The sequence below is a fragment of the Hyperoodon ampullatus genome (genome assembly GCF_949752795.1).
Source record: "Hyperoodon ampullatus genome assembly, chromosome: 6".
Taxonomy (NCBI): domain Eukaryota; kingdom Metazoa; phylum Chordata; class Mammalia; order Artiodactyla; family Ziphiidae; genus Hyperoodon; species Hyperoodon ampullatus.
The window spans coordinates 75,723,343-75,746,376 of NC_136919.1; the positions used below are offsets into that span (position 1 = coordinate 75,723,343).

At 42.0% G+C, this 23,034-nt stretch overlaps 1 protein-coding gene across 1 annotated transcript in view; it reads left to right on the forward strand.

The window, feature by feature from the left end:
• PGM5 (phosphoglucomutase 5) overlaps positions 1-23,034 on the forward strand; it is a gene marked incomplete at both ends in the record, with an annotated part of 193,689 nt that overhangs the window by 121,112 nt on the left and 49,543 nt on the right. Inside the window, 2 exons of the mRNA XM_079705786.1 lie at positions 16,496-16,631; positions 20,300-20,483. Of these exons, the coding sequence (XP_079561912.1) occupies positions 16,496-16,631; positions 20,300-20,483 (320 nt within the window). The remainder of the gene's footprint in view (positions 1-16,495; positions 16,632-20,299; positions 20,484-23,034) is intronic.

The window sequence follows — 23,034 nt, forward strand, 5'->3', positions numbered from 1 at the left end:
CCTATGAAAGAAATGTTTGGGTAACTAGAAGGGTTTCAGGCTTATCTCTTGGCAGGACTTGATCATTTCCTGCATGTCAGCACCACCAAGTCTCTCTCTTTTTCCAGTCTTTCTTGTGAGTACCCAGGGGAGCCTATGAGAAATAACTTGGAATGTGCCCTTCATATCTGGGACTCCAAGCAATTTAAAACTATCATAATAGGCTATACTTGGCCTTTAAGAATGTTTAAAACTCTTATGTGACTTCTTATTATTCACTTGTATGGAAGCATCCTCTTTCTCCTGTGCTCTGCTAAAGGTGAGATGGTTTGTGTCCTGTCTTGCCTTGAGACTCTTTGGAATTCACTTTATTTCCTGTGACCTCAGATCTTTTTTTTTTTTTTTTTAAGTTATGCTGTAGTTTCCTGGCCTTTTCTTATTACTGGGATGGAAGTGACATTCTCTTATAGATTTCCACATCCTAAACAGAAGTGCAGAAGTGGAACTCCAAAAGTAATTTCTTAATAATTTCTCCTATTCTCAACATTCCCCTCCTTGATAAATTTTTACAATTAGGATCTAAAAGATCTTACATCATAACTCATTGATATCTCTTAAGTCTCTTTTAATCTGCATTTCTCCCCTCTACGTTTTCTCTTTCTAATTTATTCATTGAAGAAACTGGGTCATATGTCCTATAGAGCTTTTAACAGCTTTGATTTTTTTTTTTTCTTTGCGGTACGCGGGCCTCTCACTGCTGTGGCCTCTCCCGTTGCGGAGCACAGGCTCCGGACACGCAGGCCCAGCGGCCATGGCTCACGGGCCCAGCCGCTCCACGGCATGTGGGATCCTCCCGGACCGGGGCACGAACCTGTGTCCCCTGCATCGGCAGGCGGACTCTCAACCACTGCGCCACCAGGGAAGCCCAACAGCTTTGATTTTAATGTTAATATCTTCATTTTCCTTTCTAATTTGTTTATATAACATATAAACATATAACAGATGAAGAAAAGCTATTGATTAATATGCCTTTTCTCTGGTTCACAGCCACCTTAACAGATTCTATCATTAATTATGACATTTTCTTTTCTAAAAGGTCTACATTTTTAGGTATACAGTCCTATAATTTATGACTAAAGATTTTTTGTGTTTTCTAATATTTAGACCTTTTATTTCATATTCTTATGGCACTAGCTGCAATCTTCAAAATAATATTAAATAACAATTGTGATAGTTCATGATTTTAATGGAAATCAATTCAGTATTTTACCATCTATTTTGATGATTTCTTTTTAATATTGGTAAAATCCCTATCATGCTTATGTAGTTTTTTTCCCTATTCTAATATTTCTTAGAATCATATTATAAATGGCTGATGGAAGGTGCCCTTTCAGAATCAAGTGATATATTAATGTTTTTTCTCCTTTATTATGTTAATGTAATGAAATATGATTGATTTGCTGATACCAAACCATCCTTGAATTCCTAAGAATAAGTCTTATTTGGTCATGCTTAAACAGATTGCAGTAAAACCACTCTAATTAGTCATAATGACAGCATTTCAGGCTATGTCAGGCTTCCTGAAGGAATTTTCTCCTGGGAAATTTTCTCCTTTTACCAAAATCAGCTAGACGCTAATAGCATTAATGGTGCAGAAGGGTTGACAGGCACCTTTTTCTCCTTGGAAAAAGAGAGATCATATCAAGAGCTCTCAATTACTACTGTTTGATCTCAGAACTTATGGATGGCAGGTCTGCTTGGGATAGTTGAAACTGTTATACTTTTTCTCTGCTGAGGCCCTAAAAATAGGTGTTCTGTGTATCCTTTTTGGTGTTCTGTGTGTCTAAACCAGTGACCGTGACTCAAAAAATCAGGGATTGGGGCTTCCCTGGTGGTGCAGTGGTTGAGAGTCCGCCTGCCGATGCAGGGGACGCGGGTTCATGCCCCGGTCCAGGAGGATGCCGCGGAGCGGCTGGGCCCGTGAGCCATGGCCACTGAGCCTGCGCGTCCGGAGCCTGTGCTCCGCAACAGGAGAAGTCACAATAGTGAGAGGCCCGTGTACCGCAAAAAAAAAAAAAAAAAAAAAATCAGGGATTGTATATTGTATATAATAATTCTGCCTGCTGGTTATTAAAATAACACAAATCTAGCAACTGGAATGGAAACTGATAAGTCCAGGTTATCTCTCTCTCTCTCTCTGTCTTTATAAACATTTGTTGAGTGCTTACAGTAGACCATAAATTTATAGTCTTTAAAATTAAAGGATAAAATATCATATGTATGGGGCTTCCCTAGTGGCGCAGCGGTTGAGAGTCCGCCTGCTGATGCAGGGGACACGGGTTCGTGCCCCAGTCCGGGTAGATCCCACATGCTGCGGAGCGGCTGGGCCCGTGAGCCATGGCCACTGGGCCTGCGCATCTGGAGGCTGTGCTCCACTGCGGGAGAGGCCACAGCAGTGAGAGGCCCACGTACCACAAAAAAAAAATAATAATAATAATAATATTATGTGTATAAACCATATTATACCATTAATAACAAATGTTTGCTGACTTCAATTTAATAAACATTTATTCAGTACTTACAGAGTACAAGGCTCTGTATTGGATGGTATGTAGAATACAAAAAAGACCATACCCTTAAGAAATTCAAGATCTTTAGGGTACATAGTTAGAAAGATGCACAGGTGAGTTTTCTACAAAGCAGAAACTTTAAAGTTCCACAATAGAGGAATAGAAAAAGTGCTTTGGGAGATGAGAAAAGGAGAAAGTGGTTTGGAACTGGAGGCTCAAAGCAGACTTCCTGGAAGAGATGGAATTTGGGTAGTTCTTAAAGAATGGGAAGGATTTGCACACATAAAGATGAAAGGACGGAGCCTTGTCAGATGGGGGCAGCAATGTCAAGAAAGGAATAGAAGTGGGAGACTAGGGGGCATGTGTTGTAAGTAGCCAGCTGTTCAGTTTGTCTAGAGAAGTATTTTCCAAATATGAATCAAAACTAATTTGGGGTCATGAGGTTGGTATAGTTGTGAACAGCTTTTTAAGAAAATATAATAGGCTAGAAACTATCAGAATGCATTGTATTTAGGAAAGGTAAATGTTATTTTGAGAAATATTTGTATGTAAATATGTACACAGGTATCTACGTGTTTGCTAGATCTCACAGTAAAATGTATTTATTGTGGGTCATGGCCAAAAGACTGAAAAAGACTGGTCGATATCAGGGGTTGGCAAACTTTTTCTGTAAAGGGCCAGATAGTAAATATTTTAGGCTTTGTGAACTGAGAGGCTATGTACGGTCTCTTCCACAGTTACTCAACTCAGTAATTGTAACACAAAAGCAGCCATAGACAGTACATAAATGAGTATGGCTGTGTGCCAATAAAAGTTTACTTACAAAAATAGGCCTAAGTCCAAATTTGGCCCATGGGCTGTAGTTCACTAACCTCTGACATATAGCATAGGGTAGAGAAGGGAGTCCCAAGAAACAGTCTTGGAAATACCAGTGGGGAGGGGCTCATTTCTGAAGCCCTTTGCCTGCCTAGCTTAGACGTTAAGACTTGACTCAACTGGAAGTAGGAAACCATGGTCTTCACAGGGGGGAGGTCTGCTTGCAGCCACTTTCCAGCAAGCTTTGCTTTCAGACTGTTATGCTGATTGCAACGTGTAGCCTGCACTAGAAGGGACTTTTAAAAGCCTCTCACTGTTATATTTGCTTGCCATTTTCCTTTCAAGGAGCACAAGAGATTTTTCAATGTGTAGAGCTCTAAAGGTATTGCCCACCCCCACCATTCTTCAAGTTCTGGTGACATTGGCCTGATTTGCCAGATGAAGCTCCTGAACCCAAGTAGTTAAGTGACTCACCCAGGGCCCCAGAGCCTGGAAAAGGCCTCCACTTGAATTAAATTACAGTTGGACTAAAAGACAGGTCTCCTGCCCTACGGTGTACGCTGCTTTCCACTGTGCTGATCAGTCTTTCCGATGAAAGCAATGGCTAATTCCATCTCTCCAGCACCCGACAGTGAATGACTATTAGAAGGCCTGAGGAACTGGACCACTCAGTCTTGGAAGGAAAAAGTGGATTCATGCTGTTCCTTATTAATGCCAGTTCTTGGAGAGGCACTGAGCTGAATGTGTAAGAATCACCTGGGAAGCTTGCTAAAAATATAGATTTTCTATCCTACCCTTGCTTGGAATCCCTGGCAAGGTGGAGCCTGAGAGTCTGCATTTTAAGTAAGTATCCTCATGTAATTCTGATGTGCAGTCAGGAGTAGGAAACGTTGCTCTAGTGAAAACCAGTATTTGTTTTTCATCAGGAATGGTAGAAAGAGTGTGTCTGAGATGCCACACCAAGTTTGGTTCAGGAAGTCTAGAGGCCTGGAATGTGAGGCTGATGATTACATTCAAGACCCTCACCTGCCACCTACAGACAAGCCACATGGTCCCTCTGACCCCTCACAATTCCAGCCTGTAAAAGTCATCTGATCACAGGAGCTCCCCATCTACCTTGGGGTATAGTTCTCAAAATCATGTGGGCTAATTAAGGAAGGAGAAAGCAAAGAGATGGACCTGAGACTAGGGAGACACTTCGAAAACTTATCAAAGCTTTCTCTAGTGGAGGCCTTTTTCAGTGCCCCTGGGGCATGGAGCTGTGTACCAACTAGTAAGCATAGTTTAGTGCCAAGAAACCTTGAAAATATGGATCTGCCTCAGGCTCAGGAATGCCAAGCTTTTTGCCCAAGAGAAGAAGGATATACCCTGAGTGGAAATTTCCCTCAGGGGAAAATCAGCCGGCATCTTGAGTTCCCAGAACTTTCCAAGGTAACAAGCTGGTGATAGGATCAGTGTTCAGGCTTCTCTCCTGTGGAAAGGTGCAGGTCCTGGACAATAGGAAGCCTATATTTATTGCTCTGTCAAAGAACCAAGGTCATTTCAGAAGCCAAATCATCTTTTGTGCTAGAACCAGATATTCATCCACTTCCTGGGAAGGGCTTTGGAAAACTCTTTTCTGAGAGAAAGAACATTTTACAAATCCTTAAACAGAAGAAAACTGTTCATCTAAATGGCATTCTGGCTAACTTTCTCAAGTTCCAAATTGGAAGGAATCTGGACTTGTTCCCATACACAAAAGGGGATGTACTAAAATACTAAAGCTAAGAGCTAAAAAACCAAAAACTTTGAGGTTTGGGGGCAATTTGTTGATGATGCTCTATTGGTTGCCATCATTGTCATCAGTTTTGTAAGAAGTCATACCATCTGGGGAGTGTTTGAATTATCACGCCAAAGCTTGTCCCTTTACAGGTAACATAAAGAATTGCTCTGTTTGTGAATGCCTGGAAGACCTCCAAGCTGACCACCATCTTGAGTATTACTATTACTTTTGTTATGTATTTTTAAAAAGTTAATGTCAATAGCCATACAAATTTGCCAGATAAAATCAGGCAATACAACAATGTTTTCTCTTTCCAAGAAAGTGCTCTCTGTTGAGTTCTTCACAATAATAACAATTATCTTTTTAAATGAGCACTTAGTATGTGCTGGGGGCATTGCTAAGCCTTTTGTATACATCCATCTCTTTCTGGAAATTTGGAATTGAATCCAGGTCTCCTGGCACCAACATGGCTTGTCCCTCATTATCACACCAACTTTTTTCACTGTGAACTCTGGAGTACAGTCTGGTGCTCTTGACATTGGCTATTTTTATATCTCTCCAGTCTCTAACACAAAAGGAAGAGGCCCAGAGTATGTAGGTGTTTCATTCACAGGAAATCTCGAGTATCTTTCCAGTCTTTTGAGATTTTTCTGGATCCCTCTGCTTGCCATGCAACCGTAAATGCCCTGAGGACAGACGCCATGTCTCTCTTGCTCAGCTCTATTTCTTATATATATGATAGGCTTTGACTGATTGTGGGTTGGATGGAAGGATAGAAGGAAGGAAGGAAGGAAGGGAGGAAGGAAGGGAGGAAGGCTGGAAAGATGGATGGAAGGAAAGAAGGGAGGAAGAAACAAAGAATTTCCATTTTGGTATTTCTTCTTTGCATTGTTAGTGGTTATATTTTTATCATTCTTGAGTGGTTGTATTTCTGGAAATCTGGGCATTAGGGTATCCCAAGATTTGGGAGAATTCATAAAAACAAAACCACATAAATATAGACCAGTTGGAAGGCGGTGAGGAAGGATTTTATGAATGATATTAAAATTGGAATTATATAAAATTTTGAAATAAACTTTTGGTACTTTCAATTATCACATCATTATTAGCACAAATTAATAGCGAGCAAGGTGCTTCTAGGAAAATTCATTCCCAAGACCTGTGTTAATGAACAGATTAAAAAATTTAAATCCTGTTAAGTATTTATAATCCATTTTATTAACATATTTATTTCCTGGGGGGGAGTGGAGGCTGCTGACAATTACCTGTAAATAGCCGTGTTCATTAGCGGCTAGGTTCCAGCTTTAGTGATCTTTTGTATATAAAGATCTTCTTACAGCCTTTAGCAGAGACATTCTCTGCTCTATTGTCTTATGGTTTATATTACTGACTTACTCTCCGGTTGCTTTATGAATGGACATTTTATTTTCCCTAACAGTTAAACAGTCTATAACACTTTCAAGTTCCATACCTACTTCTTCATCTGTATTTCACACATGAACTATGTACATCCTAACTCAAGATTAGGTTCACAGGAGTGCTGTTGAATATTGAATAGGCTTAACTGTCTCTTATTTATACAGTTATTTTTATTTAATGCCAGATTTTTTTAAGGTATAATAAAGGAAAGCTTTAGTTCATTCCCTATTTAGATAATCATTAACTCTACATTTGGCAGTTTTCACATCTGTCTAGTCTCTAGGCCAGAGAAGGAGGCCCATATATCTGTGAATTTCAGATTATTGAGGTTCTACCACATTTCTTTCTCTTATTTCTGGCCGATTTGGGTAAATTTGGCTGGGTAGCAGATGTGACGTGAGGAGGCTGTGATGACAGCATTATCAGCACTAGGAGAGCAATTTCTCTGCTGGGCAAGTCGAAACAGGCTGTGTGCACATGTGCAATTCAATCTAGGCTGGGCCAGAGCACAGCGGCGCTGTGATTGACACTCCCCAAGAGCCTCCTTGTAAACTCTGAAAACTGAAACTCTCTTCTGGACCCTCTACAAACTCTCAACCCCTGTGCTGGGAAAGAGAGCTCCCACCTGGAGTGGAAAAAATGTCTCCATCAAAAACAGAACCAAACCAAACCTTTTCTTGGGGTCGCCACAGTTCCAGCTCCACTGACCCTTTCAATGATGAAAAGTGTGGCAAGAGGGGGTGTTGTGTGACACCAAAGTGTGGAACAGAAAGAAAGGAATGGGGCCTCCCTCTGAGGCTGCGTCCACACTTACCCGTGCATTCTGGGACTGTGGATCCTGGGAAATCATTCTTCAATCTTCACGGATTGAAGAATTCCAAACACACTTAAGGGTTTCCTTTCACAGTGTCTACTAGGGGACTTTTAACAAGGGGGCCCATCCCTTGGTATTTAAGATGCAGTCCCTAAAGTTGTGCTTTGAGGCTTCCCCTGCTGCTCTCTCCCAGGTAGCCCCACCGAGAACAAAGTACAATGCCTAAAGAGTGACAGGTCCTCAACCCTGTGGTGCAGGCTTTAAACCTGCTGGAGAGATTTCTGCTTCAGCTTATGACCAAGCAAGGAATAATTCTTAGAGAGTTGTGTTGTTCCCATGAGCACTGGAGGCAAAGAAATGGGATGGGACCTATGAGTCAGGAGGTCCCACTGCCCTGTACCTTGGCTTGCTCCCGTGAGGGACAAGCATCAGCTGGCCAGCCCTGACATAGGGAACGCTTTGTCCTCCTCTGGGATAGATGAGATAGATGGCCTGGCTGCTGTAGGGCCTGTGTTAATGAAACAGTGCTAATACTTGTTATTTATTGAGCATCTCTTGAGTGCTAAGTACATTCTTAGGGCCTCCTAGATGTCATTTCACTGAGACTTCTTGACTCTGAAATGAACTAGGGACCATAGTGACCACAGATAAGGTAATGGAGGCTTAGAGAGGAAAGTCGAACCACTGGCCAAGTTCACATGGCAGAGCCAGGATTCAAACCCAGTCTTACTCTGCTACTCCTGTTTAAGGACAATGCCAAAGGTGTCCTTTTCTCCCATCTGGTTAATTCTTTTAGATGGGGATGGGATGCACGCCGGGGATGTGGAAGAATGGTGTCATGTAAGCAGCACAGCACCAGGAGATGACAGTCCCAGTTAGACCCAGATAGACCTTGACTCCCACTCTCTGTCATTGAACTTCCTTACACAGATCACTTCTCTGGGCCTCAGTTTCCTCATTTATAAGCTGAATCTGTTCAATGGGATGATCTATAAAGTTTTTTTCCCATATATCTTTTCAGGTTGCTTCTAGCTTTTAGTGAGGAGTGAATCTGATGAATCACACTACATACTAGAGTGTCACCTCATCATTCATTTACTCATTCAGTGAAGGTTTACTGTGCACCTTCTATGAGCCAGGGCCAGGATAGAATGATGAGTCATTTCAGATATGGGTCCTTCCCTCATGGAGTTTACAGGGTGTTGCAACGGTCAGGATATTAGCCAAGAGCCCTGCTGCATTATTATGTCAAACACTATTATTATTAATCATCATCATCATCAGATTTATTGTTACATAGCATTGGGAGCCCGTATGCCCACAGCACAGCACGAGCTACACTGTCGGTTACTGCCGTCCTACCTTGCTGAGCTGACAGCTGGCTCTGACCCGCTTACATGCAGGACAGATTTGTTTTCCAGGACAGATTTGTTTTCCAATTGCAAACATTTTAGAGCATTAATTTTTTAAGAAGCATTTCTTTTTTGTTTGTTTGTTTTTGGTTTTTTTTGCAGTACGCGGGCCTCTCACTGCTGTGGCCTCTCCCGTTGCGGAGCACAGGCTCCAGACGCGCAGGCTCAGCGGCCATGGCTCACGGGCCCAGCCGCTCTGCGGCATGTGGGATCTTCCCGGACCGGGGCACGAACCCTTGTCCCCTGCATCGGCAGGCGGACTCTCAACCACTGCGCCACCAGGGAAGCCCAAGAAGCATTTCTTTTTAAGCATGGAAAATTGACAATTTTTCCATGAGCCCTGCTTTTGGCCAGATTTAAAGAGCTGAACATGAGCAGTTTGAGACACGGAAAAAAAAAAAACCCAAAACAACAACCTGTCACAGTTCAATAGCATGTTCTCAAATCTCCGATTCCCTGCAAGGGGTGCCTCCCAGTGTTCCCTCATGACTTCACTATTTTGAAGAGACAAATCCTTGAGTGGATACAAAGAGGATGGAAAGAATTTCACTGCAAATTAATGAAAACTTCATTTGTAAATGAAAAGGGTAAATCGATAGGAGAGGAGAAGTAAAGGGAAATTTGGCAACTTTTCCTGAATGTCTAGTGTGAGGAGGAAAAAATACCAATCCATCACCCAGATCTTCAGAAGGGTTGCCTCAGGTCTAACCACCTGGGGCATTTTATCTGCCTCATTGCAGCTCCTGAGGACCACTGGCATTGCTGGGCATTTCCAGCAGTGGTTATGTCCACAGGCGTTGGAGCCAAACTGCCCAGGTGTGAATCTTCTTTTCACCCCTTAGTGGCCATGTGACTTCATACAAATGACCTAACCTCAATCTCTTATCTGTAAAGAGAAGCTATCAAATTGTCAAAATTAGATAATAGGGCTTCCCTGGTGGCACAGTGGTTGAGAGTCCGCCTGCCGATGCTGGGGACACGGGTTCGTGCCCCGGTCCGGGAAGATCCCACGTGCCGCAGAGTGGCTGGGCCCATGAGCCATGGCTGCTGAGCCTGTGCATCCGGAGCCTGTACTCCATAACGGGAGAGGCCACAACAGTGAGAGGCCTGCTTACCGCAAAAAAAAAAAAAAAAAAAAATTAGATAATAGATGTATAAAGTACTGAGTGAAGTGCCTGGTGCCTTGCTGTTATTCTTCCAAAAATGGAATTTATCTTGCTGTGTAATTCTGCATCAAGTATATAGATATATTTCCTCTCATTTCTGGCTCTAGGAAATATGTGTGCTTAGGTATGTGCTGTATATGCACATATCCTGAAAACCGTCAGGAGCCTCTTTGAGCAAGTGGCCTTCCTTATCAGCTGGCCAGCCACCTTGGTATGCATGGGATGGAGAGGTTTCCTGGGATATTGTTCATTTCCTGCTAAAATGGGGAAAGTCCCAGGCACACCAGGATGAGTTGGTTACCCCACATTTGGCAAGGCCCTCACAAGATTTCCAGACAAAAGGGGTGGGGAAAAACCATGATACTGAAGCTGGCTCCAGTGAGAGGGCCCCCCCTGACTAGGGCCAGGGGCATCCATCAAACTAGAGACCAATGACCACTTTCCTTTAGTGCCAAATTTGAGCAAATAGAGGAAGAGGCCTAATTCACTACCCCTAAGTAATCTGCCCCTGATATGGGACTGTTTTGAGTAGGCTTCTCTTAAAACAGTGGTTCTCAACTCTGGCTGCTCATAAAAATTACCCAAGGAATTAAAAAATATATATACTGATGCCTGGGTCCCATTGCCAAAACTTCTGATTTTATTGGTCCAGGGTGGGGCCTGAGCATTGGTATTTTTTATAAGTTCTTTAGGAGATTCTAATGGGCAGCCTGGGTTGAGAACCACTAACTTATTTCTAGCTTGGAGTTGGCAACAGGTGCATAATGATTTGTGTTTTCCCAAATGACAAATTAAGACTTTCCTGATCTGAGTTTCAGCTGAGATGACTTGATCTTTTAGTAACATGTGTGGTGTTTTATTGAGTTGATTTGCCCGTGCTGGCATTTCCATTTGAGGAAAATTCCTTTGAGATTGAGTACTCTTTTTTTCCCCCATTTCTTTTATGTCAGTATACTTACTGGTGTACTGCCTAGCTCAAAGTAATATGGTTTTAAAGCTTGAGAAAATTCAAAGTCTAGTTTTGGGGAATAGAAGAGTGGGGATGTTTCTGATAAGAAAAAAATAGACCTGTTTTTGGTGTCAGTTTTTCCTGGAGTTGTGGCAGGGAGAGCTGAGACCCTTCCTTCTGGTATCTGGGTGGGGATGACTGCTTTTCCAGGCTGGTCAAAGCAAGTCTGAGTGGGCTTCGGGCTGGGCTAGCCTGGATAGAGGAAGGACAGTTGAGTGGTACTTACAGGCTTTGTAAATATGGGTTAAAGCTTCTTGCAATGTTCTGAACCAGGTGGCAAGCTCTGGCTGCACCACCAGCCAGAAATCCAGAGGAAGCAAACTTCAAAAATTGTACTGTGTTATTCAATGCTAAGGAGAAATGAGCTATTAAGACATGAAAAGACATGGAGGAACCTTAAATGCATATTACTAAGTGAAAGAAGCCAAACTAAAAAGTCCAATTATATGATAATCTGGAAAAGGCAAAACAATAAAGATAATAAAAGGATTAGTGGTTGCCAGGGGCTACGAGGGAGGGAAGGATGAAAAGTCAGAACACAGAGGAGTTTTAGGGCAGTGAAACTGTTCTGTATGATACTGTAATGGTGGGTATATGTTTGTCAAAACCCATAGAATGTACAACACCATCAGTGAACCCTAATGTGAACTGTGGACTTTGGGTGATGATGTGTCAGTGTAGGTTCATCATTTGTAACAAACATCCCACTCTGGTGCAGGATATTGATGGTGGGGAGATTGTGTTTGTGTGAAGATAGGGACTCTTATGGAACTCTCCGTTCTTTTCGTTCAATTTTGCTATGAAGCTAACACTGCTCTAAAAAATAAAATCTATTAAAAATTGTACAGGCAATAGTATGCATGTATAAATATTAGTGCCGAAGAACTTTTTTCTGGAATCTCATGTTTTAAAGATGGAGCAGCTGTGAATATATGAAATGAGGAAGTAAAAGAGCTATTTTATTTGTTTTTTCCCAAACAGCTGTTTAACTGTTCACAGAGTGTAGAGATTTTGCCTGGGAAGATAGGGGGTGAAACACAGGCTGAGTGAGCCCCTCTTTGTGCCCGGTCAGCAATAGTAGAAATGCCCTAGGGGCTATTGGGATGAATCTGAAGCTTTGTCCTTGCTAGTGGAGTCTCCCTGTGAGGTGAACAAAACACATCCCCTAAGCCCAGCTTCCTCCAAGGCTAATGTTGACAGCTCAGCAGTGCACTGCCTTCCCTGTTCTCATTTTCTGTCAAGTCCTAAAGCCTTACAGTACATCCTGAACCAAATCCCAAAACCTGTGAGCCCCACGAGGGAGTCATATTCAGTCTCTATGCTCTAAATAGCTATTACTCAATCTAAGAAATGGGATGAGCAATAGGTTCAAAATTCATCACTTGTTCATCAGCAGTGTTGATCCCTTTAATATCCAGCTAACCCTTGGTAGATGGGGTTTCATGTTTTCAAATGTGAATTTGTACACACCGTTGACAACTTTAAAATTTTTATTTTTTTCTTATAATGAAAATAATATACATTTATTGTGGAAATATTGCAAAGGAAAAAGAAGCAAAACATCTGCAATTCTACTGCTTCAGAGATAACGCTGTTAATGGCTGGGTGTGTATCCTGTTGATAACCTGTGCACACACATAAATACATATCTAAATGTTTTTCTACAAAAAAAATACTGAATACTCTTTTTTGGTAACCTGATTTTTTTAACATTTATTAAAATTGGATGAACATCATTCCATGTGTTACCAAAGATTCTTATTCAATATTTTATCTATCTACACAAGTTTTTGTATGGATTTTCCACAATTTCCTATTCTTTAACAGTTAGTATTCATTTTTCAACTTTCCCTCTTCTTTTAAAACAATTTTTTTTCCTTTTTATTATTCCTTCAACTTTCTCTCTTCTTTAAGCTGTTTTAGTGAATGTCCTTTTGACTAAAATTTAAGAAGTAGAATAGCTGGGTCCAAAGCTGGTTGCTATTTTAAGGCTGTTGATTATTATTGCCAAATTATTCCACCAAACTGTACACATTTACACTGGTACTTTGCTAGTACTAGGTGTTCCCCTGCCCCTAATGAACGCTTGCTAATTTGAAAGTCTCCAAATGGGATTCCATTTTATGGACTTTTCTTTGACTGAGGTGAGATTGAACATTTTTTCAAATGTTTCTGACTTTTAATATTTTTCTCTTGAAAATTGCTCATTTGTGCCTATCCACCCAGCTATCTATTGGGGTTCCTCTTTTTCTGATTAACTTATAAAAACATTTTTAATATGAAGTCTATTAGTCCTGTCATATATAGTGTCAGCATTTCTTGCATCCATTTTCACTCTGTTTATAGTGGGGTTTTAGGAAACCATTTGATGCCTTTGTATTTTCTGCATTTCCTGTTGAATTTATCTTTCAGGGATAGGGCATTATAGTTCACTTGCCTTAAAGTTATTAAAAGGAGAGTTGTTTCCCCAAAGCCCCCTCTAAAGCACATTATGAGAGTTCAGTGGAATCATGTGTGTGTAATTGCAACTCATCAGTGTCTCCATCCCCACCTCAAACAGCTGTAAAGAGCACAGTTAATTTTACTTGATCATTGGCCCCTTATGAATCTGGGCAATGTTTAACTTGTAGGTGAGAATATCCAAGCCAGTTCACAATTTACTATATGGTTGGTGACAAAGGGTTGAGGTGAGTTTGTGTGGGGTTGTTTTTTTTTTTTTTGATTTTGCTAAAATAACTTTATGTCTCTCTCCCCTAAATTATGACATCTTATCAGATGTCAGAGTTATCAACCAATGGGTCTATCTCTAGGTAATGTAATCCAGCTGGAGATTCAAGGTATGCAAAGCCCATGTTTTAAAACAAAAAGGTATTTCTCTCTAGACAGTAAATAAAAGTGATTTTTTTCAGCTGGAAAAGGACAAAGGATTTTGAAATTATCCCACTGGGCAGGGCTTCCTAGACTTGTTTTTTTGCACTAGGCCATGGAGCTAACCCAGCATCTTCCAAATTTCTTCCATTTTTGTAGCAGTGTGCAGAATTCCTTGGATGGGACTAGAGTCACTCCATGCTGTGATGATTAAAAGCCCAGGGTCTTCTCAGGCTAAAGACAGGCACAACCAGACATCTAAAAGTGTCATCAGCAGACCATCAATCGGTGTATGGAGGAGTCAAAGACTTGATCATTTCTCCTTTTAAGTATCTTCACTGCCCTCTCAAGGTTGTATGTTTTCCTTTTTGAGGAAAAACATTTAACATTTAACACTGCAAGTGTACCAAGAAGTATAAATGGTCCATAGCTTTGGTGAGACGTTCTCAAAGTTGCCTAACTTAAGTAAGGTATTGTTTCAGTCCATTTTCAAAGTTTAAACAGCTTTGTGTCATTGGGTTTTCCTTTCTGAATTTCTATGTTTCATAGCCCTGAAACCCAAGTACTGTTGTCCATTCTTATTGCTCTATTGCAAGAAGAAATGATCCAACCCCTGGTCCCAGTCTCCTGGTCTTAAGACATTGCTGTAGCTAGAGTCAGAGGATAAAATTAAATGAATAACTGAGAACAGTTTGCCTCAAAGCACATATTGAGGAATCAGCACCAGGTTGGTACTTTATGTGAATTACCAATAAGATCAACAACAAGACAACCACTTGTGACATCCCAGTCATTGATCTAAATACCTGGGCATATTTAGTTACTTCATCATGATAGTAACCCATGAGGTAGGGGCTATTATCTCCCTATGTTACAGATGAGGACAACAAGTCACACAAAGGTCAGTGGCTGAGCCAGACTTTGAATGTGAACAATCTGACTCCAGAGCCTACCCACTGAGTGTGATTAAATTCATATGACAACCCAACAAGATGGGTGATGGTGTCCCCATTTTACAGATGAGAAGCTGAGACTCAGAAAGGTTAACACCTTTGCGATAACTTCTCACATTCCGGGGAAGTAGAAGAGTTTAGTTTTAAACCCTAATTCCAAAGTCTTCCCCATGCTTTTCCCATTATATCACCTTTCTTACACTACAACACATTCCTTTGTATTCAGGACAGAGCTTACAATTAGCCAATAGACAGATGCTTAAATGAGCCTCCAACATATTCCTCTGGGTTCTTTTTGCACAGGAAGCTACCTGTTTAGCCTGCACACTTTATCGTGTGAATGCCACAATATGAGCTGCCTCTCTTTCTATGTAAATAGCTAGAGGAATAAGCTTCGCAGTTCCTTCCTGCCTCAGGGACTTTGTGCTTTGTCCCCAGATCTCTGCATGGCTGACTCCTTCTTCTCAGGTATCAGCTCACATATCATCACTTCAGTGGGGCTGACCCTGACTACCTGTATTCGTTTCCTAATGCTGCCATAACAAATTACCAAGAACTAGGTGGCTTAAAACAACAGAAATTAATTGTCTTCTAGTTGTGGAGGCCAGAAGTCTAAAATCAAGGTGTTGGCAGAGCCATGCTTCCTCTGAAGTCTTTAGGGGAGAACCTTTCCTTGCCTCTTTCAATTTCTGGTGTCTTCCTGCCTTCCTTGGCTTGTGGCAGCATAATTCTGATCTCCACTTCTGTCTTCACATAACCTGCTCCTTTGGATTTCTCCTCTCTGTGTCTTCTCAGAATACTTGTCCTTGGATTTTGGGCCCACCTGGATAATCCAGGCTGATCTCACCCCAACATCCTTAACTTAATTATATCTGCAGGACTATTTCCCCAGATAAGGTCACATTCATAGGTTCTGGGTGGCCATATCTTCAGCGGGTGGAGTGGGGTTAGGGAGTACCATTCAACCCCACTGTAGGTAAGCTGAGCTGCTCTAGTAAAGAAGTCTTTGCTGATATCATGCTCTGTGACATTATCACCCAGTTTAATTATTTTCATAGCTCTTGTCCTTATTTGATGCATGTTCTTTCATCTACTTTTCTGTTGCCTCCCCGCCTACTTGAATTCAAACTTGATGAATAAAGAGCTATCTTGTTCACTGCCGTATCCCTAGTACCTAGACCAATGCTGGGTGTGCTGTAAGGATCACCAAATATTTACTGAATGAATGATACCATTAGTCAAATGTGATGTCAGCTTGGCTCTTGGATCCTTTCAACAACTTCCAGGATTTTATTTTACTTTTTGATATTGTTTTATGTTATTTGAATTTCGGTTGCATGTTTTTAGAAATGCAAGTTTATTATGGGACATATTTTTTGGGTTTTTTTTGCGGTACGCGGCCCTGTCACTGTTGTGGCCTCTCCCGTTGCGGAGCACAGGCTCCGGACGCGCAGGCTCAGCGGCCATGGCTCACGGGCCCAGCCGCTCCGCGGCATGTGGGATCCTTCCGGACCGGGGCACGAACCCGTGTCCCCTGCATCGGCAGGCAGACTTTCAACCACTGCGCCACCAGGGAAGCCCTATGGGACACGTTTTTAACACAATAGATAAATATATCCTACCATTTCAATGTAACACTCAAGTGCTAACTGGTCTTCATAGTTCATTTAGTTTTAATTTTTCCCCTCGTGAACAAATCTTCAGCAGACTCTTCCTTTCTCCCATAGGCTCTGATCACCTCCGAGAGAAAGATGGCCTCTGGGCTGTCTTGGTCTGGCTCTCCATTATCGCTGCCCGGAAGCAGAGTGTGGAGGAAATTGTCCGAGATCACTGGGCCAAATTTGGCCGCCACTACTACTGCAGGTGAGAAGGGCAAGGGTCTCCGTATGGACCCTGGGAAACTGCTCTTAGAGAAGGTTTTTTTTTTAAAAAAGCGGGCTAGAACCTTAGGAGGGAGGCATCTTTCAGGAAAATCTGAGGAGCACAGACGCTAGAGCCAGATAACCCTGAGAGGTGGTAGGAGTGGTGTCAAGGAGTACCCCTCCCCTGGTGACACCCCTCTGTCATCTTTTCATCCTGCCTGTACAGTAGGCCGCCATCTCCAGAGGGAATCTGAACTACAGAACCTTGAAAGGTCCTTTGGTGGCCATGAAGGTTGTACAGTCAGACCAGGGGCTTTCCTTGTTGGCTTTCCACCCATAATCATCAAGGAAAGGGAGGCAAAGCCAGAAGCTCCCACTAATGGTCCAAACCGTGACCAAGATGCCTAAGCTGGCATCCTCTGAAGGGACCACATGGCTCAGGAGCCCCAGATTTTGCTAAAGTTTTGTCCCCATGAAAGGAGTTACAGAAAAAAGAAATATTACCCTGGGAAGGAGGGAGGGGAAAGGTCAGTGGCAAAGAGCTTAGGGTTGGGGGTTTCTACCGCTTTCCTGTTGTTGAAGCAAGCGATGGGGGCAGAGTCTTCTGGCTGTGTGGCTGCCTGCTAGATATGCTAGTACCAAGCCATGGTTTAGGGGGAGCAGTGGTCGGAAAGGATGTTAACTGTGGAGAACGTGGGATTAGGGCAGGGAATCCTTGGGTAGTCTCAGAGGCTCTCTGTGTATTAAAAACAGAGACAGTGCCTCATTTGCTTTGCTTATGAATAGTTAACTATTTTGGATGTTTGGTTGCGTTTCAAGAGCCTAAGGGACAGAAAGAAAGCTTTAGACTTCCCTTATAAGGTGATTGTTTCTTCTCTTAAGAGGTCATTTACTTAGATAAATATCAGAGAATAAGGAAGCCTGTGATAGTTTTCAGTAAAATCAAAGAGACTGCAGTACTCTGGGAAATGTAGACAGCACCATCATATTCTTGGTTCCTGTTTAGTTAAGAAGGCTGAGGATGTGACAGCTGGGAAATCACCTCAAATTATTCATTGTGTTATAAAATAAGGACTCTCAGGGCAGGTGGGAACTTGTTGTATTCACTAGTGTTTCTAACAAGTGCCAAAAATCCTGATTCTTGTGGGCTTTTTTGGCATACCAAAGGGACCAATTGGCACAGCAAATCCTTTTATTGCCTGAAGCTGCTCCAAAAAATCCAACCTGATAAAATATATTATGACTGCCAACCTCTGGCTTAGTGAGATCGCTTTGAGTCAGGGATGTGTTCCTCATAATTTGTGGAATGATTGTCTAGCTTTCTGCCAGCATTTTGAAGACATAGTATTATGATAAGTGTATTCATAATATAGTTCATTTTTTTGTGGCCAAGAGGTTACATGACAATTACTTTTTTCATACCAAATACCGTATTCGAGAATATAATGCAGTGGAGATATAAATTCTTGTAGGACTTTGAATTATGTTTCAGATTTCTGTACAAGGAGATCACAGAGATAAAGAAAAAGGCATGACTGATTCACTTTGTTATAAAGCAGAAACTAATAAAAAAAAGAAAAGAAAAAGGCAGGAGGGAATAGGTAGAATGAAAGTAAATATTTCCTTCAGCCTCTGGGAAAGGTAGGTTAAAAGTGCTTGTGAAAGAAAATGATGTCTAGCCTGACTGTTGTCTTGGTGGGGAGGAGATAATTAAACAATTTTGGTTTAACTAATACTGAGCCTGAAGTTGTATCTGAGAACCCAGATGATTCTCCTTGTATGAATGGACCCCAGAAGGAATTCTCCATTTTGAAATTTCTTTCCTCGAAAGTGTGTTGGTGGTGGTGATGGTCAGAGGGGGTTTTTTGGGGTAGTGAGGGGAAGGTAGTGCTAGAACCTGCATGTGTATGAAGATGAGCATTTGGGCAGCTGGTCTGATGACCTCAGCCATAGACTGGATGTGACCTGTCACATTAGTGTATTTTCTCAACTTCTAAGTCTCTTTCAGTGCCTCTCTGTCTCCTGCTACACCCTCTTATCTCAACCTCCTGCCCCTTTCTGCTTGGCTAGGTTTTACCTTCCCAAAAAGTTATCTTTAAAGAGAATCTAGGATTAGAACACATACACTACTGAGAAGGAATGTTCTGAGAGAATTCCCTTTTGTTTTGTTTCTGAGGCTGGGAGGACACACCTTGTGTAAGAGAGAACAGAAGAGACGGGGGATGAAGATGCAGGGGACCCATTGTTAGCCATGGTATCATTCCTTTTGGCTAACACCCTGTTGTCTGCTGAAGTCACAAAAGATCTTGGGTGGAAAAAAGTAGTAACAACTATTCAGATCTTCCTTCTTTAGTTCACTCTGAGAACTCACCTTCTTTCCTGTTTACAGAGAGCCCAGTGTGAGATCCCAGCACAGCTGCATGAGCACAGCTGCCCCACCTAGGGCTTCCTTCTTAAACAGAGCCCCCTGGGTGTTCCGTAAGGACTTGGTCAAAACCATCTGACATCGGGAAAGACCCTACAGTTTCCTTATGGTAGTGACTAAGAATAAAAGTAATTAAGAGTTTTAAGCACTGGTGTCGGGCATTGTGCCAACTACTTGGTATGCATTATCATATTTAAACTCCACAACAACAAATGAGATAAGGGTTATTTTTAGTCTTTTTTTTTCCCTAATCACCTCCCAGCCCCATTGTTATATTTGATGTTCTTGGCTAGGGGGACCTTCTTTTTTAATGGAACAATTGTGATATTTCTTCCAAGTTTCCAAGAGAGTTTTATGGTACATTGAATTCGCTTCCTCCTTCTCTCTTCCCCTGCCTTGATTCCTCTCTCTCCTTCCTTTCTTCCTTCACTTCCTCCCATCTTTCATTCCATTACTTACAAAAAACACTACTTGTCAGAAGCAACAGAGAACAAAACAGGTAAGATCTCTACCCTCCTGGAGCTTCCAGTACTCAGGGGCAAAGACAAGAAATAAGGAAACAAATATATAAACAAAGTAAATGCAGATTGGGATAACTACCAAAAGAAGAAATAAAGGATGATAAGAGGCGGGGAGAGATAGAGGGAAGCTACCTTAGATGACTGGTCAGAGAAGGTCACTTTCTAGAGGTAACACTAAATTTGAAAGCTGAAGGAAGGGAATGTGTCAGCTATTTGAGTAGCCTGGGGAAGATTGTACCAGGGAAAGGAAACAGATAGCAAGAGCAAAGGCCCAACGAAGGGAAAGGGCAAAGTGTCTCTGAGGACTGGAAAGGGGGCCCATGTGGCTGGAGCATAGTGAACAAGAGCGGGACAAAGTCAAATCAAGGACGTGGGCAGGTCAGATCCCACAGTGCCTTATAGGCTGTGGTTAGGGTGTTGACTCTTGCTCTCAACATGACAGGCATTTCTGGAGGGATTTAAAGGAAAGGATTGGCACGATTTGATGTTTACAAGATGATGCTGGCTGCTGTGTGGGGAATGAATGGAGGGCTGGCAGGGGGAAGAGGGGAGACCAGCTGCAGATGCTTCTCTGTGCTGTTCTTCCATGTTTCTTCCATGTTCTTCCATGTGCTGTTCTTCTTTAAACAAAACCAATGATTAAATGACCTTGAGAGGCCCACCCAGCTGCTGGTTCTCTGATTAGATTTGTGTTTATCCTGTGTCCTGCTCCTCCCTCGCCAGGTTTGATTATGAGGGCTTAGAGCCCAAGACGACCTATTACATCATGAGGGACCTGGAGGCCTTGGTCACAGACAAGTCCTTCATCGGCCAGCAGTTTGCTGTGGGGAGCCACGTCTACAGTGTGGCGAAGACAGACAGCTTTGAATACGTGGACCCCGTGGATGGCACTGTGACCAAGAAACAGGTACTTGCTATGAAATCGCCAGAACAGGTTATCAAGCAGAGGAGGGGTGGTGTGCGGTGGGGATGCAAAATATCCTACAGCTGGAGAGATCTTCAGCGATGATCTACTCTGAGCCCTTCATTTTACAGATGAGAGCCCTGTGGCCAGGAGAGAGGAAAGCCCTCGGTGAAGGTTACCTACCTACTTAATGGCAGAGAGTGGATTAGAATACAGGGCCCTGGCTCTCTGTCCAGTATTCTTTCCACTTGGTAACTGATGGGCCAACACCACAAATAGATTTAGACCCAACATTTCTTTCTGAAATGTTTGCAGCCTGCAGTCCCTCTATATAGTGGCCATGACTGGTGACAGATTCAGAAAAATTTCCAAGAGCAAGGGATCCCTTTCCTTGGGACCCCCAGGTACAGGGATGTTTCACCTTTTATTGCCTTATGTCATTACCTTATGTCAATGATAGGAGCTTAGCCAGATGGGTTTGTTACTCCTGGTAGGGGAAGAAACAATTGGAAATTCTGCCCCACAAACCCAAAAGCAAGATTTATGGTTGAGAATTATATTAAATGAAAGATAAGTGGCAAAATCAACCACAACTTTTATTATGATCTCATCTCTGTGAACTGTATGAGAGATGTTGAAAGCTATTACCATTATTTTTCTTCTCGATTTTGTTTATTTATTGGCTATGGCAATGTTGGCCACTCTGGGAGCACATTTTAACATTTATAGTCTAAATAAGACACTGAGTAATGTTAAGAGCAGTTCCATTCTAAAATCCCCAAATTCTTATCTTCTTGTACGTGCTTCACCAAGTACAGACAACAAAATAAATCAGAAGCTGTAGGCTTTAAGGGACTAGATGTAACAGTAGATATTGCTGTTTTTATTTTGACTAGTGTTTCATACATAGTCCTTGCCCTAGGGTCCCCTGACTTGCCGATGTTCCAAAGCCCAGTACCCTCCTGTTACTCTTGCGATATTCTCCCTCTGGTCTGCTTACTTTTGTAGTGATCTTTCATCTCTATCAAAATGTCAGTCTTTCATTCTAGAAGGCCTTCCATGGCTGGACAAATTCATTACAGTCTTACTTTGGAAAGGTGTAGGGTAGTGGAGAAAATAGTGGTTAAGAAGTTTGAAGACCCAGAATTGAATCCTATCCCTGCCACTTATTAGTTGGGAAGGTTGTTGGATTTCTTTGAGCCACAGTTTCTTCTTCATCTGTGAAACATCTATCGCACAGAGTTGTTTTAGAAATAGAACAAAATAGCATATATAAAAACTCCTAGCCTTTACGCAAGGCTTTGTAGTTGTGATTTGTTTTGCACAAGGATGCTTCCTTGTAGAATGGATTGAATTCTCTCCAAAATAATACCAGTGAATCCCTGGAGATGTGAAGCCAGCACACAGCACATGTGCATCTTTGAGCCTCCATGTCTCAGATAATCTATTCCAGTTTGGTACCAAATTTTCACTTCTGTTTCACACAGGGTCCTCAGAACAAACTTCCCTAATCCAAGACTTATTTTGTTGTTGTTACTGTAGAATTTGAGTTGTAAAATACATGCTTTCTAAAGTATCCCTGAGAGGTTTTTTGTTCCCTGACGAGGAAGGCTTGAAAACTATTCCTTGAAGGGAATGTCTAGTCATTGGTAGGTTCTGGACCATATCAACTCATGCAGAGCTTGTTTGTTGAGCTCATTTGTTTTGCTGTTAAATCTACTAATACTCTACCTTGTTTCTTCTTCAATGCACTCAGCATTTGGGTGCTTTTTTTTTTCTTGGCTTTTCTTTAATCATTCACACCAGGCTAATTCCTCAACTGGATCTCAAGTTTGGACTTTGATTTATTCTATGTTCCTCCCCTTCAACCCTGAATATTGGTTTCTATTTTTACTCTGGAATTTATTGATATTTTCCCCATACTCTTTCATCTGTCCTCAAAGGTGACCATAAATAGATACGTGCTACCAGGACCTGCTCTTGGGGGTTTCTCAAGTAACAAAGGAAGGGTAGTTGTTCATCTTCCTGGATTCCAGGACCCAAGTGATACCTTCATTAGCTGGTGGCCCTAAGTCACACTAGACATTCTTGCTGGTCTGGGTTTGGCTCAGTGAGGGTTTTGGGAGATCAGTTAACACTCAGCGGCATCCCTATTGTCAGCAAGCCACAGATGGTTCTTTCACCACAGCTGGTCCTGTTGGAACAGAGGGGAAATTCCTCCACAGGTGTGGCCATTGCTAAACTTTCACCACTGAGGACCACGTTTCAGCACTCGTGGGATGTCAGTATTATCAGCATTCACCTCAGGGGACGGTTGAGTCTGGGGCATAGTTTATGCAACGTTGTTGCTAAATAAACTATCCATTCCTAAAAGACATATTTGAATTTAAATAAACTAGTATTATTTTTAAATAGTCATAAAGTGCTTTGGTGCACTCATTCAATAGGTATTTCTTGAGAGCCTATCAAATGCATAATATTGGTTTTTTTCATGGTGCAGTTTTTTAATATAAATATATAATTGCTCTATTGAGATATAATTCACATAACATAC